This window comes from Nerophis lumbriciformis, linkage group LG18 (assembly GCF_033978685.3).
Source record: "Nerophis lumbriciformis linkage group LG18, RoL_Nlum_v2.1, whole genome shotgun sequence".
Taxonomy (NCBI): Eukaryota; Metazoa; Chordata; class Actinopteri; order Syngnathiformes; family Syngnathidae; genus Nerophis; species Nerophis lumbriciformis.
The window spans coordinates 35651398-35670738 of NC_084565.2; the positions used below are offsets into that span (position 1 = coordinate 35651398).

Here is a 19341-nt window from a genome sequence, read left to right on the forward strand (position 1 = left end):
TTTTGCTAGATATCATTTTTTTTACTAATGTTTTGGTGATGTGTTTATGGCCGACAATAAAGAGTTTTGCTCAGTAAAGTGATGGATGGAATTCATGTCCTCAAAGCGTCTCGACAGACGTTACAATATTTGAACAATGATGACGAAAACGGTTTTCTCTGTCGTGTCCGTGCCGTGTCGAAAATTGTTATGCGCTTATTTTTTTATTTGATTTTGTGCATGGCATAGATTTGCCGTGCGCAGAGGACGCTTGAGCAGTGCGCAATTTCACAGGCGCGCTCCTTAGAGGGAACGTTGCTGTCAATTCTCTTATATACTCTTTCATTCTAGACTTCTAGAGTGTTTGATTATCACATCACTCTAAATGTATAGACTATAAAGTTCACAAACATAAAGAGGGATCCTAGTGGGCCAGGCCAATCTTTCCTTATCTCTAAACTAAAACTGGGGAAATGTGTAGAGTGTTCTGGGCTTCAGACATGATTTTGTATCAGAATTACTTGAGGAAGAAAATGCCTGGTTAGGCTTTGTGTATGTAGTGTGTGCCTTTCTTGGTTTACATCTATGCTGTTATTATGCTGTTTGTTACTTATGTACGTTATGTTGCAGCTATTTAAAACAAATTGGCCTTTGTAACATATATTTGTCTTTGTGTGTTGTATGTAGAGCACATTGCTTAGCAGAGTTCAGTGATGCAAATGCATGTCAAGTTGATCAACAGATTGTATTATTCTCCAGTGCAATAACAGTACTGAAATGAAGGCTAGAAGGGCATTAATGGGAGCTTTAAAAAAAAAAAAAAAAGAAGAAGAAAAAAAGAAGTAACTAAATAGTTACTTTTCACAGTAACGCATTACTTTTTGGTGTAAGTAACTGAGTTAGTAACTGAGTTACTTTTGAAATGAAGTAACTAGTTACTGCTTTTCAGTAACCAACCCAACACTGTAAATAAATAACCCAAAAATTGATATTTTGTTGTTTTCTTACTGTACCGAAAATGAACCGAACCGGGACCTCTAAACCGAGGTACGTACCGAACCGAAATTCTTGTGTACCGTTACACCCCTATGCCAGGGACAACTTTGCTATTTTGACAATACTTTTATAACTGCAGAGTTGTGCTTGGCTTTAAAGTTAGTTAAACCACTGATGGACGCATTGCTGCTACCGGGCAAACAACCGGGATGCTCGGTTGTTTTTTAGGACCCACTGCAAGAACACTGGTTAAAGATCCTCAATTTGACAGTTTTCTGCTGTGCTACAGAAAACATTTTATGAACTGAACATGCCGTCATACCCAGGGCATATTTGGCTACGGATTCATGTGCTTTAACGCCATTTTCCCGCCATAAAGAAGTCTTCAAGCAGCAGTAATACAGTCGTCTGCACTCACTGAGTCACCTGACGCCGGCTCACGGGATGAAGGGACCGGTTGAGTTTGGGCGAGCAGAGCTGCTGCGGCCGCTGGCCCGTGCGACGGCGTCACCGTGACATTTGCTCTTTCTCGAGCTTTGGCGTCCTCCAGCAGCCTGTGGACGCTCTTGGAGAAGACGGCGCGAGGGTCGGTGGACGGCAGGGCGGGACACACGCAGGTTTCCCTCACCTCCAGAGCCTAGACACGGAGGGAACGTGGGGTTTCGGTATAATGGGGAGGGGACACAGTTCAAAAGGTGAGATGGCTAATTGTCAGCTTATCTTCTGAGAACTTTAGGGAAAAGGCAAGAACCTTATCGATTATAGATAGAGATGTCCAATAATATCGGACTGCCGGTATTACCAGACGATAAATGCTTTAAAATGTAATATCGGAAATTATCGGTATCGGTTTCAAAATTATCGGTATCGGTTTCAAAAAGTAAAATGTATGACTTTTTAAAACGCCGCTGTACGGAGTGGTACACGGACGTAGGGAGAAGTACAGAGCAGTTGCGTCTCCCAGTCATACTTGCCAACCCTCCCGATTTTCCCGGAAGACTCCCGAATTTCAGTGCGCCTCCAGAAAATCTCCCGGGGTAACCATTCTCCCGAATTTCTCTCGATTTCAACCAAGACAATAATATTGGGGGCGTGCCTTAAAGGCACTGCCTTTGCGTGCCGGCCCAATCACATCATATCTACGGCTTTTCACACACACAAGTGAATGCAAAGCATAGTTGGTCAACAGCCCTACAGGTCACACTGAGGGTGGCCGTATAAACAACTTTAACACTGTTACAAATATGCGCCACACCAAACAAGAATGACAAACACATTTCGGTAGAACATCCACAACAGAACAAATACCCAGAATCCCTTGCAGCACTAAGTCTTCCAGGACGCTACAATATACCTCCTCATGCTCTCTCAGGGAGAGCATGTCCCAAATTCCAAGCTGCTGTTTTGAGGCATGTTAAAAAAAAAAATGCACTTTGTGACTTCAATAATAAATATGGCAGTGCCATGTTGGCATTTGTTTCCATTGAGTTGAATTACTTAGGAAAACCTTGTTACATTGTTTAATGCATCCAGCGGGGCATCACAACAAAATTAGGCATAATAATGTGTTCATTCAACAACTCGGTTGATATCGGAATCGATAATTAAGAGTTGGACAATATCGGATATCGGCAAAATAGCCATTATCGGACATCTCTAGTCAAGACTAAGGCTGGGTCATACAGCATAATCAATTTAAGCCTCTAAGTTCACCAAGGGAGGCACTTGGGTAGTTTGATGTTTGCCACTTTGTGCGTTTAAGCACGACAACCGGCATGGACACACACTAGTAAATTGTACCCAGGCTTCACCCTGACTACAACAATGGGCGCCAGACTGGAGTCAGCCTGATTGGCAACACACGCACATAAATAAACACACAACTAGACTTCAACTGAGGCACCCGCCGGACAATTCTAGTTGTTCAGCCATCTGTGCTTGGAGAGCCAAATCAAGGTTAAGGCCTCTCACACACAAACACACACACACACGGAGGCACACAATGAGAAATAATGACGATGAATGCCACAGCTTCCGTCTAGCCCGGAGATGCGTCTGATTTTGTTCGCTCCAAGCCTGCACGTTGTTAAAAAAGTATTTCTCCAGATGCTTCATTAGCAGCATGGAATCTTAGAAAAAGAAAGCGTCCTCGGGTCTTTGTTGTTTTTATCTTTCTACTGTGTAAGCCACCTCTTTTTGCCATTTAGGTAAAAAAAACAAAAACAAAAAAAAAACAGTCATATTTGTGCATGTGTACGTACTTGGGGCACAAGGAGGTCCAGTTGCGCCACTCGGTTCCTGTGAGACGGATGTGTGGACAGCCACTCGGGCAGGCTGGGTTCTCCGCTCAGCTGGTCCCTGATCTCCATCTGCTGCCAGAAGACGGGCCCCGCACGCACATCTGCACACGCCTGTAGAGGATGTGCACGCACCCACACACAAACATATGTCGTTTCCTTTTCTACTTTGTATCGCTTGATTTCAGTATTTGTTTCCTTTGACAATTGTGTCCCCCAGTGGCATATACTGGCATTGCAGGGTGTAAATGTGAGTACTGTATCAGTATTGTTTTGCTTTTTTTTTTTTACAAGTATTATTCAGTCAAAAAAATCTACATTTCAAGCATTGGATCCATCTTCTACCGCTTGTCCCTTTCAGGGCTAATATTCCACTTTGTTTTGAATACATTCGGTTAAAATCGCATAATTACAACCGATGATAATTAACAGGAACTAATAAAAGTTGGGGTGTCAAAAAAAATCGATTTTCAATTCGCGATTCTTATTAGTAACGATATGTAATCGCCCAGGCCAGGACAATCATATTGTTGATGCAGATGCCCATATCTGCTGTACAGATTTACTTTAGACAGTGTTGGATACTCGTGTTGCCTTATTTTTATTTCATTAAATGTTTGGGTAGCATTTTGTTAACCAACACCAGTTTTCTTTCAAGTAATATAAAAATGTATCAGAGCTGTTTATATATTGTATGGAGGAATGTAGTTACTCATAGAACTGGCACCCAATGTTTATAAAAATACACTATTGATTTTAAATCGAAAATCGGTTTGAATCGAGAATCGATTCTGCATCAAATCATTACCCCCAAGAATCAAATCGATACAGACATACATACATACATACATACATACATACATACATATATATATTAGAGATGCGCGGTTTGCGGACACAACCGCGGAGTCCGCGGATAAACCGCGGGTCGGGTGGGTAAAAATAGATTTTAAATAGATGCGGGCGGGTGACGGTTGAACCAATTCGGAAATATATATACATAGTTAAATGTTGTTACCCACATACGAAAAACGAGCAGCACTCTTCGAAACAGTCAATTATTCATCAGGCACTGCAGCACAACACAACACAACAGCAGAAGAAGAAAAAAAGAAAAAGATGGCACCGCGTCCCAGCAACAAGTGGCGCAAGTGAGCGCTCCTTTAGCGCAGCAGGGCGCATTTTAAAGGCCAGGCGCTCTCGCCTGAATCCTGGCACTGTAGATGCCATTTTATTCCTGCAAAGTGCTAACAAAAAAAAAAGTAAGTAGACATACGGTTGGATATGTTAAACGAATTAGTCTACGTTACCTATAGGCTATACCAAATAAGCCCATGTGTAACCTATATTGAGTTCGGTCAGCTGAATAATTTTGATGGTTACGTGTTGTTTGGGCGCACTACAATGCAAAGGAATTAAGGCAATTGCGTTGTTTATTGCGGTTTTTTTCTATTCGAGATATACTACTGTGTGTTAATTATTTGGCCTCACTTTCAAGTGAAGCGCATCTTCGATTGGCTACAATGTAAGGATATTTAGCCTGCTTTGTTTGTCGCGACCGTCTATTTTCTGATGGGTTTGATTTCCCCCCTTCAGCTATTTGCCTTGGCCAATAAGTTGCAGGTAATTTATTATTATTTATTTTTGTTTAAATAGGGATGACATACATACATATGTTATTGTATAATTTAAGTTTGTGCGCGTGATTGACAGCCTAAGGCTTATGAGGCACATTTTTTATTCTATTTTTTTTATTTCAACTTAAAAACGTATGAGCCTATGCCTACAACATAGGCTATGTGTTTATCTTTATTTTCCTGCCTGTCGTTGACAATGGAGATTGTCTGATATTTTGTCATGGCTGCAGATCAATCAATAAAGGTTCATCTTTGTCGCGAAATTGTTCACTGTTTCACTGTGCACCCCGCCCTCATCCCTATTTGAGCATTATAATGTTAACAAGTTAATATTCATTGAAATAAATTCAGAATTTTTTTTATACCTAACAAAAATATAGGCCTCGTCTTTCTAAAACATTTTTTTAACTTCTTAAAAGCCTCGTTCTGCTTGCTGCAACTGCGCACACAGGGTGTGAGGAACGCACTCATGATCTGAGGGCATTGGCAACAATAGTCAAGAGTTTCTTAACAAAAATGACAATAATATTATAATAATGATAAATAATATTATCACGCATTAATATCTCTTAGCCACTAATGCGTGGCCAAGAGATATTAATGCGTGGCACGCATTGAATGTCTCTGCTGAATTTGATCAGTCTCCTTTCTTTAACAGGCAAAAGCTTTCTAACCTCACTAATGCCTTGCATCGTCTATATTAGATGTATAACAGCGGGCGGGTGGCGGGCGGGTGTGGTTTTGATAAAATGTTGGTTCGGGTGGATGGCGGGTGGATGACGACTTTTGTGATGCGGTTGCGGATGAAATAATTGCCTATCCGCGCATCTCTAATTATATATATATATATATATATATATATATATATATATATATATATATATATTTATATATATATATATACATACATACATACATACCGGTACATCTACACACACACATACATGCATACATACATACTGTATGCACATATATATGCACAATACACACATATACCTACCTACATACATAACATATTTATATACGTCAAATCTCATCAGTTTGTTGTACTTATGAAGCATCTTAACACATTTTGTTGACCTGTTTAAGGAGGAAATTAAACATCTGGATTCAACGTTTTGCTTTCAACATCCTCACTTGTTACCTGACAAATATTCTAGCCTTGGTAGAGGTTTGAGTGCTCTTGTTTACATGTCATCACTAAGGAGCATTTTATCAACTTATGATTCATGACTCAAATTAGAGGAATAAGTCTGGCTTGCATTGCAGCCATAAAACATGCACGTACTCCTTTAAAGTGTTTTAAAAGTGAGATGAGGACAATCGTTTACCTTGGCTGCCAACTGCAGACCCACTTGATCCGCCTCCGCCTCAAGCTTCCTGCTGTAGGGACGGTTGAACATCAACTGCGGGGGCACCACACAGAGTGTCAGTTAGTGTGATACATAATCATGTGTCTAGTAGGGGGGTCCCGAGCCGACGTTGATATCAGTTCTATATCAGCAAAAAAAGTATATTATTATATCGACTTACATGCAAAATCTCCGATACATTCAGCGACATCTAAATGTCCCCCAATAAGCACACAAAGTTGGTCTTCTAATTTAGTCAAGACATTTACGCTACTAGAGGCTAGCAGCTACCCAACAGCTGAGCAAACGATAGCACACAAGCTAGACATACATAATAGGTGTCTTAACTGAACAATATTATAGTCTAAAACACTACATCTGACATCAAATAATTATAGTGGCTCATTACTTACACACAGAAGCGTATTAGAAAGTATCAAGTAATAAATGTGTCCGCATCATTTAACATACTGCATTATGAGCTTAACTTAATCATTTGGCCAAAAGGTGTTGTAAGAAAGACAATTACCAGTCTCTTCCTTAACTAAATTAATGACAGCATTAATCAATTCCAGACGGTTTATAGTACATTTTTCATACCTCCATTGTTCTGTTGGAGTAATTTTACTTGATCAAACCTTTTCTAACATTCCACGCTAAAAAAAGAATAAAAGGTATGTAATCCGTGCCAATACTCAAAATAGGTATTGTATCATAAGTGAAAAAGTTGTATCGATGGACCCCTAATATCTTATTAATTAATTAAACATTTTTTACAAGAAAGCACCCCACTTTGTACATTTGTTAAAAGTTAAAGTTAAAGTACCAATGATTGTCACACACACACTAGGTGTGGCGAAATTATTCTCTGCCCATCACCCTTGATCATCCCCTGGGAGGTGAGAGTAGTAAGCAGCAGCGGTGGCCGCGCCCGGGAATCATTTTTGGTGATTTAACCCCCAATTCCAACCCTTGATGCTGAGTGCTAAGCAGGGAGGTAATGGGTCCCATTTTTATAGTCTTTGGTATGACTCGGCCGGGGTTTGAACTCACAACCTACCCATCTCAGGGCGGACACTCTAACCACTGAGTAGGTAGTGGTGTATTTGGTGTATATGGGCAGTATGCATGGGTTAGCTTCCTTCCTTTTTACACTTATGCAGGTTAAATAAAGTTAAAAAGTCCCTTAAAACAATGCCTGGACAGTTAATAAAGGTGAATTTGACCCTGGAACAGACTAACATGATGTCATGTGGGGTGGAAAAAAAATGCATTTTTCTATTGGCTCTTAGAAGTTTCACTGTGTATATAAATATTAATATACCATATGCGAGTCACCTGTGTGAGTTTGTCCTGCGCCCACTGACCCAGCAGCGCCAGGCTGTCCCGAGGACACACGGCCCAGATGGCGGTCAGCAGGATCACAGATAGGAGGTCCACCACATGAGACAGGCTGGCCTGTTCTGCCTGGATAGGACGACAAGGTGGAGCGGAGGTCAGGAGGAGGGAACAATTCAGGTGAGCAGGAGCATATTGATCGTTGTCATCTCACTTTAGTGAAACTGTAACAGGATGTCAGGCAAGCACCCAAAACTCACAACTTCATTCCAGACTTTTTATCAGAGCAACAAAAATGGACTTTAAACGACTCGGTAAACGTTATGTGCGTCATCACTGAGCCAGATGAGATGAGAGGGGATGATGATGGTGCACCAACACTGAAACACCTCATCCATTGCATGTAGACACCAATGTAATGAAAACACCTTTTGTGCACAAACAGTCCTATTATTCTGTTTCTATTACCTTATTCCTTCAGTTTTATCACCTTTTATTTTATTCTCATTTTATCTTACTGACCGGAAACATTTGTTTTCAAACCTACTATAACAAAACAATTCAAAGGGAACTGAACTTTTGGGGAATTTTGCCTATCATTCACAATCCCTATCTAAGACAAAAACACATGGTTTTCTTTTTTCTATGTATTTTAAATCTTAAATTAACATTTGCAAAAAACAGCTAACAATGGATTTAGTGGGAGCTCATCTATTCCGCCAACAATACTCCATATACAGTCGTGGTCAAAAGTGTACATACACTTGTAAAGAACATAATGTCATGGCTGTCTTGAGTTTCCAATCATTTCTACAACTCTTATTTTTTTGTGATAGAGTGATTGGAGCACATACTTGTTGGTCACAAAAAACATTCATGAAGTTTGGTTCTTTTATGAATTTATTATGGCTCTACTGAAAATGTGACCAAATGTGCTGGGTCAAAAGTATACATACAGCAATGTTAATATTTGCTTACATGTCCCTTGGCAAGTTTACCTGCAATAAGGCGCTTTTGGTAGCCATCCACAAGCTTCTGGTTGAATTTTTGACCACTCCTCTTGACAAAATTGGTGCAGCTCAGCTAAATGTGTTGGTTTTCTGACATGGATTTGTTTCTTCAGCATTGTCCACATGTCAGGACTTTGGGAAGGCCATTCTAAAACCTTCATTCTAGCCTGATTTAGCCATTCTTTTACCATTCCTTTTTGGCCACAATACCCAGCAATATGTTTGGAGGAGAAAAGGTGAGGTTTTTAATTCCAGGAACACCAAACCTACCGTCAAGCATGGTGGTGGTAGTATTATGCTCTGGGCCTGTTTTGCTGCCAGTGGAACTGGTGCTTTACAGAGAATAAATGGCACAATGAAAAAGGAGGATTACCTCCGAATTCTTCAGGACAACCTAAAATCATCAGCCCAGAGGTTGAGTCTTGGGCGCAGTTGGGTGTTCCAACAGGACAATGACCCCAAACACATGTCAAAAGTGGTAAAGGAATGGCTAAATCAAGCTAGAATTAAGGTTTTAGAATGGCCTTCCCAAAGTCCTGACTTAAGCCTTGTGTGGTGTTCGGATCTGTGGGACCCGTTTTCATTTTTTATTAAAAGAAAAATGATACAATTAATTAATTTTTCAAACTGAGACTCACTGACTTTGGCTCATTTTCTGTGAAGAACATATATCAGAATACATATTTAATGACCACACACCATACACCCCCCCCTACACATTTCTATTACATATAAGATGTCTGGGTCCACTGGACCCGGGTCTAATGGAAGTGCGGAAATTTATGTTCTGTGTACCACACGCAGAACAGATGTTTCTTGGAATAAGGTAAACATCTGTTCAGTATTTTAACATAAGAGTGTTTGATTGTGAGGCATTAAAAGCCACAAAATGCAACGGGTCCATCAGACCCACAAACGCTGGCTGAGTAACAACAATATGAACATTACACAAGGGTTAAACGTGTGGACAATGCTGAAGAAACAAGTCCATGTCAGAAAACCAACACATTTAGCTGAACTGCACCAATTTTGTCAAGAGGAGTGGTCAAAAAGTCAAGCAGAAGCTTGTGGATGGCTACCAAAAGCGCCTTATTGCAGGTAAACTTGCCAAGGGACATGTAAGCAAATATTAACATTGCTGTATGTATACTTTTGACCCTGCACATTTGCTCACATTTTCAGTAGAGCCATAATAAATTCATAAAAGAACCAAACTTCATGAATGTTTTTTGTGACCAACAAGTATGTGCTCCAATCACTCCATCACAAAAAAATAAGAGTTATAGAAATGATTGGGAACTCAAGACAGCCATGACATTATGTTCTTTACAAGTGTATGTACACTTTTGACCACGACTATACATCTCGTGACTTGAATATTAACCAAGTATTAGCAATATTGCTTTTATAAGCTTTAACACAGACAATATTTTAGCGGGCGCATTGATCACTGGGAGGTAACTAGCTTATGCTGCTACAGTATATTAATATATTGAGCTGGTGACTTGCTGCTGCTGCTGCTGCTTCGATTCTAAATTGCTAAAAGTTCATGCTGGATTATAAATCGTGCCTCTCACTTGTATGGTAGAAGACTCGGAGATGTCGAGAAAGACACAAAAAGACGGTTGTTTGCGGCACCCTTTTTTTTTCTTAATCCTTTGTGTGGTTATCAATAATTCTTCATCTAAACGGGACGACATGAACATCCCATTAGTCGGCATCCCAGTGAGAGCAGACATTGTACAGTAAGTGATTGTTTTTAATTATGTTTGCAGTTTGTATATCTTGTTCAGCACTTGGCAATACTGCTACATGATGTTTGGTGTTTTACGAAAGCTGGATCTGTTCAGCACACAGCTTCAAAATTCGTTGCTCATCCTCCGCATATTTATGCTAAAAAATATCAGGTTCTGGAACATAATTTGTCCCAAAGTAGTATTTTTTTAATGTCTCCTGACGTCTGCCTTGAGTAGTAATGTTGTTGTTGAAGGGAAAAGCAAACGCTGTGAAATTAATACGCCGCCGTATGCTTAAAATGAGCTAAATACATAAATATTACACGTTATTATGAATGAGCCTGTTACATTACATACAGTATATACTTAATGTAAATAAAACGCATATCGATATTTTTGGGATGTTTTTAGAACGCTTTATAGGCGGAACAGAGAGACTCCAATTGACTCCATTGTTAGGTGACTAACATTTATTTACGTTTTGGGATGCATAAAAAAAGAAAATATGCGTTTTTGTCTTACATAGGCATTTTGAATGATAGGCAAAATTTAAAAAAAAAAGTGTAGTTCCCCTTTAAATTCATAATATATTTATATCATTGTGTACATATACATCAAGTGTATAAACTGGCTTTTCCCCCCCCCCAAACGCTGACTAAGAAATATATTCTACACTTTTGTTTGATACATATTATGTCAGACCCACTCGACATTCATTGCATTCGGTCTCCCCTAGAGGGGGGGGGGGGGGGGGGGTTACCCACATATGCGGTCCTCTCCAAGGTTTCTCATAGTCATTCACATCGACGTCCCACTGGGGTGAGTTTTTCCTTGCCCTTATGTGGGCTTTGTACCGAGGATGTCGTTGTGGCTTGTGCAGCCCTTTGAGACACTTGTGATTTAGGGCTATATAAATAAACATTGATTGACATTGATTGAATGATATCAAAAATACATATTCTACTATATGTATTAATTTGCCCCCCCAAAAATACACATCCAAGTATGAATAAAGGCAGCTAATTATTATTTTGACAGTGCTAGCTACAAATGTTTGTTTTTACCATTATTTAACCAGAAAACAATTAAAAGTTCTCAAAAAGAGTGTACTGAATCTCCAGATTGTGACGGAGGATAGTTGTTTTTGTTCAGTTAAGAAAATAATGAATAACTTTAATTTATGAGTTAACTTTTTTTAATGAAAAATAATATTTATTTATTTCATTTTACTATTAGATTATTTTTTGAACCTGCAGCAAAGAACGTCCTCTCTGGGGGCGGTATAGCTCGGTTGGTAGTGTGGCCGTGCCAGCAACTTGAGGGTTGCAGGTTCGATCCCCGCTTCCGCCATCCTCGTCACTTCCGTTGTGTCCTTGGGCAAGACACTTTACCCACCTGCTCCCAGTGCCACCCACACTGGTTTAAATGCAACTTAGATATTGGGTTTCACTATGTAAAAGCGCTTTGAGTCACTAGAGAAAAGCGCTATATAAATATAATTAATTTCACTATCATAACAGGAAACTCCTTTAAAGGCACAGGAACGACATCAAATGCATATAAAGAGCTCTTGCTATTTTGCAGTGCATTTGTATGCCACATTGTGAACCCACTGTTCCTGGATCTCATCAGACTGTGCAGGTGTACCAAGGTTTTGGACTTACAGCATGTCCCAGTAAGGCGTGAGCCATCTCGTGTCCTAAGACGATGGTGAGCTGGTGAACATCTGCCACGGCTTCGAGCATTCCGGTGAACATGAACACTTTTCCATTCTACAAACACAAAACAAGAACAGAAAGTCAAATTATTCTAGTTTCATTAGAGCGATTTTTTAAAGTATCTTCAATGACCGGAAGGACGAAGGCATTGATGTTGGGACTTTGCACCACGTGGACGCTCCAGGTGACGTCTGACATTTCCGCCAGATCGCTGTTCCTCTGAGCCAGGTGCTGGACCACCTGCTGCACGACCTGGTGCCGGGCGTCGCTCTCAGGAAGCATGAGCTCAGCAAACTCCTCCATGTACTGTGCAATAAACATGTTAATGTAGCATATTCTAATAATTATACTCATCATATCCAGTGTTGGGTTAGTAACTGAAAACCAGTAACTAGTTACAGTTACTAGTTACTTTATTTCAAAAGTAACTCAGTTACTAACTCAGTTACTTACACCAAAAAGTAATGCGTTACTGTGAAAAGTAACTATTTAGTTACTTATTTTTTCTTTTCTTTTTTTTAAAGCTCCCATTAATGCCCTTTTAGCCTTCATTTCAGTACTGTTATTGCACTGGAGAATAATACAATTTGTTGATCAACTTGACATGCATTTTTATTTTCCTTTTAATATAATTAATGAAAAACAGTGCAACATAAAAAGGCATTCCTCATTTCTTTAAACTTGGACCAATGACCATTAATAAAAAGCAACTTAAAGTGCAACATAAGAAGGCACATCATCTTCCTTGAAACATAGGTAGTGAAATAAAGCCTGACATCTGGAGTGATGCTGCTGTCTTCCACACTTGGAGCCATGGATTGTAGAATCCTTGTTTTCAGTGGCAGGATCATTGACACAGATGGTGAAGTTTCAGTGCTCAGTAGAGATGTAACAGTTTTGAGGGGTTTAAGCACCTGGAGGACCTCATCTGCCACTCTCACATCATCATCAGAGAGGGTGATGATGTCTTTGACATTTGTTTTCAGGGTCTTGTGGGTCAATGCAGAGTATGCTGCTCCAACATATCATAAGTGGAGTTCCACCTCGTTGGGACATCATGTATGAGCTTTATGAGTAGTCAGCTTTAGCATTTTTTGCTTTGTCTTAAGCACATGAGCAGCTGTTGTGCTTGGGTGGAAGTAGGTAACCTCCTTCCTGATCCTCCCAAGGAAGCGCTCCATCCTATTGACTGAGATGTGATGCCAAACTCACTACATGTGCAAAGCACCTATTTGTTGTCGCAGTCCTGCCTCATTCACTGCAATTATTAGATTTTTGGCATTATCACGTGTGACTGGGATATGTTTATCTTCCATTCCTCCATTGCTTGTGTCAGTACCTGGCACCTGCCTAAAGTGACTCTCATAGAGGGGGCGTGTCTTCTCATCTCCCAGTCTGCTGTGATGAAGTGAGTGCTTATCGTCACATAGTTCCCCTGGACGTCCACCCGTCTGTCATGAGCGCAACAGATGATGCTCGGGATAGTTCATCCACAACTTTTTTCTTCTCCTGCTCATAAAGATCTGGCACAATCTTATCGCTGAAGTGGGTGCGCGACGGGATGTCGTAACGTGGCTCAAGCACGTTCAGCATGTGTTTAAAAGCCTCGTTTTGCACAATGGAGTCTGCACCTATAAACACACCGATTCAATGGCGCAGGGCGTTCAAGCTCCTCCGTTACTCCGTTTGCCATGACTACGCTGTGAGTGGACTGAACGTGCGAACAACTTTTTTTTTTGTTTCATATATCAAACCGCGGATCACGTGTGTCCCTCCCCTTCCCACACCCACACACGCCTCTTATCTTCTCTCCGGCTTGTGACAGAGGAAGATTCAAAAGAACGACACCGCAGCGCTTCTGTTTCTAGCCGATACTACATAAAAAATAACGTAAAATAACGCAGTAACGCATCATGTAGTAACGGTAACTGAGTTACTGGATATAAAAAATAACGCGTTAGATTACTAGTTACCGCCGAAACTAACGGCGTTACAGTAACGCGTTACTTTGTAACGCGTTAGTCCCAACACTGATTCATATCTCTCACTGCTGTGGACGTGATGGCCGCCAACTCCATGTAGTTCTCCCTGGTGAACACAAGGAGGCGAGTGCGTCCCGTCACCGGCGACTCGTCCAGGTGGGTCAGGAGGAGGAGGGCCACGATCGCCGCCGCTACGCCCACTGCCGCCGACAGCCGCCATCGCCGCTGCCAAGCCCACTGGCGGAAAAGATTGCGGCGGTTGTCAGGGAGCGCCACCCACCACTTCCTTAAACTTCTGCAACACAGATACAAAAATAATAGGAAAAACAATTTTAAATATGCTAGTACCTAGCATTCTAGTAACCTGCCTGGATACATTATTGTTAAAGATGTCCGATAATGTCTTTTTTGCCGATATCTGATATTGTCCAACTCTTAATTACCGATTCCGATATCAACCGATACCGATCTATACAGTCGTGGAATTAACACATTATTATGCCTAATTTTGTTGTGATATGTGTGTATTGTACCATATGTCCCGGCAAGAAATCTGCGTTCAAAGAACTCCGGCTTATTAGTGATTCCCAGAGCCCAAAAAAAGTCTGCGGGCTGTAGAGCGTTTTCTATTGGGGCTCCAGTACTCTGGAATGCCCTCCCGGTAACAATTAGAGATGCTACCTCGGTAGAAGCATTTAAGTCCCATCTTAAAACTCATTTGTATACTCTAGCCTTTAAATAGCCCCCCTGTTAGACCAGTTGATCTGCCGTTTCTTTTCTTTTCTCCTCTGTTCCCCTCTTCCTTGTGGAAGGGGGGTGGACCGCTCGCCTGTGCATCGGCTGGGAACATCTCTGCGCTGCTGACCTGTCTCCGCTCGGGATGGTGTCCTGCTGGCCCCACTATGGACTGGACTCTCACAATATTATGTCAGACCCACTCGACATCCATTGCATTCGGTCTCCCCTAGAGAGGGGGGGGGGTTACCCACATATGCGGTCCTCTCCAAGGTTTCTCATAGTCATTCACATCGACGTCCCACTGGGGTGAGTTTTTCCTCGCCCTTATGTGGGCTCTGTACCGAGGATGTCGTTGTGGCTTGTGCAGTCCTTTGAGACACTTGTGATTTAGGGCTATATAAATAAACATTGATTGATTGACTTATTTGTTGTGATGAAATTTATTTTTTATTTTTCCACTAAAGAAGGGTTCGTTGAATGCGCATATGAAACTGGTGGGGTTCGGTACCTCCAACAAGGTTAAGAACCACTGATCTAATGGATCCATAGGTGCGCCTTATAATCCGGTGCGCCTTATATATGAACACAGTTTTGAAGTATGCCATTCATTGACGGTGCGCCTTATAATCCGGTGTGCCTTATAGTGCAGAAAATACGGTATATACATATATATTTGGACGTCCAATGTATAAAAATAACAAATTACAGTATGATGAGGAATTAAATACATATTTAGAAGTGATAATGTACTTCAACATGAGGTTCTTGAAAATGCAGAAGAAATACTACCTGCCCAGTATCATGGCCATGAGCTTCTGTACAGGTTTGAGCACCAGCCATAGAAGTGGGGTAGGCAATGCCCCTAAGGGCGGTGAGGTATGGAACTGGCTCCTCCATGGAGGTCTATGCAACAGGTACCGGGGTTCGAACTGGAACGTGCCCGCGGGGGCTTGTGGAGCGAGAGTAGTTCCGGGGTGAAGCTGGTGAAGAGCCCGTCTACAGCGGATGTGATCGGACACAACGGGCGCCCTTCGCCCAGTTGGTGAGAACCATAGTAGTGTCAGACGTGCCGGAGGGAAACACGACGGCAGTCCCTTGAAAAGATGAAACATCACGGAATAACTTTGTGGAAGTTTCTGTAATGTTTCTCCTCCTCTTGTTAGCTGAGCATCATCATTTCATGACGTCATACATATGCTAAAAACTAATTAGCCTACTTCCGGCTGTCAATGACACGCGAGCGCCATGTAACCTCCAAGTGTCGCTAGACAAACACGTTAAACATGTTCAATTATTCACCCAGAAATACGCTTCTTATAAAAGTAATATTAGTGACGTGCGACTAGAAATGTCACCACATTGACGACCACCTAACTTTGCTGTTCTTCAGGGTTGTTCCGGCATGCAAAATAAGTACCCCAAGAAACAACGCGTGAGGAATAAAGGTTCCGCATAGCTCGCCGCTTCATATCGGTGACAAAATACTTCATACGTTTGATTTAAAATCATTACAAAATAAATAAATCACAGTTATGGTTTAGGTTTATTTCGAACATGCATACAGTTACGATATGATACATCACATTTCAATTTATACTTTTTCTACTTCATGGCAATTGCTAACACGTGTGTTCACTTCCTGACACTTTAAATCAATGAATAAGTCATACTTGCCAACCCTCCCGGATTTTCCGGGAGACTCCCGAAATTCAGCGCCTCTCCCGAAAACCTCCCGGGACAAATTTTCTCCCGAAAATCTCCCGAAATTCGGGCGGACTCAGGTCCTCATGGGTTTATTGTTAGGCAGTTTCATTAACGTCCTCCCAGCGTGGCAACAACACACAACAACAGCAGTCACTTTTTTGTATACCGTAAAGCAGTTTGTCTGCCGTAAACAGCAATGTTGTGACACTCTTAAACAGGACAATACTGCCATCTAGTGCATTTGATGAAAGCACTTTTGTGCGTGCCACACAATGCATCATCAGAGAGGGTGTTCAGCATGGTTAGAAAAATAGGGACAGATAATAGAACAAGGATGGACAATTCAACCCTTAACTCAACAATGAGTAGATGAGTGTTATGTGTGTGTATATGTGTAAATAAATGAACACTGAAATTCAAGTATTTATTTTATATATATATATATATATATATATATATATATATATATATATATATAAAATAGATATATATACGTATATATATATATATAGATATATATATATATATATATATAATAGATATATATACGTATATATATACACGTATATATATATATATATATATATATATATATATATATATATATACACGTATATATATATATATATATATATAGTAGATATATATATACGTATATATATATATATATATAGATATATATATATATATATATATATATACACATAATAAAACATATATATATATATATATATATATATATATATATATATATATATATATATAGCTAGAATTCACTGAACGTCAAGTATTTCTTATATATATATATATATATATATATATGAAATACTTGACTTGGTGAATTCTAACTGTAAATATACTCTCCCATTTTAGCCACGCCCCCCCCCCCCCCCCCCCCGAAATCGGAGGTCTCAAGGTTGGCAAGTATGGAATAAGTCATTAAAACAGTTATCATAAATAAGTTGTGATTCACATAAGATTATCCAATTTTCAATAAGGTTCAAAATGTTTAGACTAACTTTATTGATCCACAAGGGAAATTGTTCCACCCAGTAGCTTAGTTAAGGATGGAAAGTGTAAGGATGGAAAGGATAATGCAGGTATAACGTAGACTAAACATGTACCATAGTGAAAATTTACAATATAAAATATATGTAATATTTACATATTATATATATACAGTATATAATATATACTGATGTATTATTATATTTTTATATAATATATACAATATATAACAATTACCATGTACCTCCCTGCTTGGCACTCAGCATCAAGGGTTGGAATTGGGGGTTAAATCACCAAAAATGATTCCCAGGCGTGGCCACAGCTGCTGCTCACTGCTCCCCTCACGTCCCAGGGGGTGATCAAGGGTGATGGGTCAAATGCAGAGACAATTTTTGCCACACCTAGTGTGTGTGTGACAATCATTGGTACTTTAACTTTAACTTTTACAGTATATGTAACAGCTGCAGCAACAACAAAAAAAGGGCAGCATAAAATAGAGAGTAGATCCAACAGAGAATATATATTATAAACAAAGAGAGGTAGCTAACATAGAATATATCATCTATTGCTGTATGGCGAGTGATTATACAGCTGGATGGAGTGCGGAATGAAGGAGTTCTTGAATCCAACACTGCGGGAACGAAGCTGAAGCTGTTTATCGGGATTCTTCTTAACACTTTCTTAAACTGTGTCATATTGTTTGACCTCTTTGATTCATCCATTCCATAATCAAGTGTCGTACGTGTGTATAAATGCTTTAAGTTACATTTTTCCCTCAGGTTATATTTCTCAAATGTTGATAAGTTGTACATTTTTGGGTAGCAGGTTACAATTTGCTTTGTGCATAATTATATGTTTGCAATTGCACATAATCATTACATTTCAATATTTTGGATTCGATAAATAAAATCCTCACAATTTAGTTATGTTAGATTGGGGGTCAGCAACCCGCGGCTCTCGAGCCGCATGCGGCTCTTTAGTGCCGCCCTAGTGGCTCCCTGGAGCTTTTTTTTTTTTTAATTATTGAAAATAGAAAACGGGGGGGAATTTTTTTATTTTTTTTTTGTTATAGTATGTTTTTTTGTTTGGGGACAAGCATGACACAAACCTTCCCAATTGTTAGAAAGTCCACTGTTTCATATGTTTGTGTGTATGCTATTTGGTGAACATCGTTTTGTCCTACTAATTTTGGCGGTTCTTGAACTCACCATAGTGTGGACTGCGACGCAACAGTTTGTTTACAGGTAAAATCTTCCACTCCTCCTTTTTCTCAATTTGTCCACCAAAAGTTTCATACTGTGCGTGAATGCACAAAGGTGCGCTTTGTTAATGTTATTGACTTGTTGGAGTGCTAATTAAGGCATATTTGGTCAGTGCATGACTGCAAGCTAATCAATGCTAACATGCTATTCAGGCTAGCTGTATGTACATATTGCATCATCATGCCTCAACTGTAGGTATATTTGAGCTCATTTAATATCCTTTACTTGTACCCTCTTTGTATATAATTAAGTTTTGCATGTCTCATGACACATTATCTGTATGTAATATTGGCTGCATTTCAGATAGTGTTTGTGTGCCATGTTGTTCCAGACCACAGCAAACATTACCTACCTTGCCAAAGATTGTAATAAATCTATTAAAAGAAGACAGCCTTAACTTGGACACACATCTATACCTTCAGCCATTAAAAGCCAGTTATTTCCAGGAGTTATCTTTCCTTCTGAGGAGACTCTGATTTACTAATGGTTTCTAATGTTGTAAAAATGTGTAATATAAATATTTCAACATTTCTGTCAACAAAGATTTGCGTCAGCCTGTGACACAAAAAAGTAATTTTGATAGT

The 19341-nt window shown here is 40.0% G+C and overlaps 1 protein-coding gene across 1 annotated transcript; it reads right to left on the reverse strand.

Annotated features, from left to right (window-relative positions):
- Positions 1–942: 942 nt before the first annotated feature.
- oma1 (OMA1 zinc metallopeptidase) lies at positions 943–16307 on the reverse strand. Its single transcript, XM_072915155.1, has 8 exons — positions 15573–16307; positions 14112–14340; positions 12196–12369; positions 12010–12117; positions 7600–7728; positions 6241–6315; positions 3237–3386; positions 943–1612 (listed from the first exon to the last, which is right to left on the reverse strand). Exons 1-8 carry the CDS (start codon positions 15893–15895, stop codon positions 1361–1363), a joined length of 1440 nt encoding a protein of 479 aa, XP_072771256.1. The 5' UTR covers positions 15896–16307; the 3' UTR covers positions 943–1360.
- Positions 16308–19341: the final 3034 nt, after the last annotated feature.

Bases quoted from the DNA above. Each gene is read 5' to 3' on its own strand.
- oma1 (XM_072915155.1), bottom strand. From the start codon at position 15,895: ATGTTTCATCTTTTCAAGGGACTGCCGTCGTGTTTCCCTCCGGCACGT. The intron at 14,341-15,572 runs GTAGTATTTCTT...TCTGTGTTGCAG, and splicing joins ATGGCCATGATACTGGGCAG to AAGTTTAAGGAAGTGGTGGG. The intron at 1,613-3,236 runs GTACGTACACAT...CTCCGTGTCTAG, and splicing joins TGGACCTCCTTGTGCCCCAA to GCTCTGGAGGTGAGGGAAAC.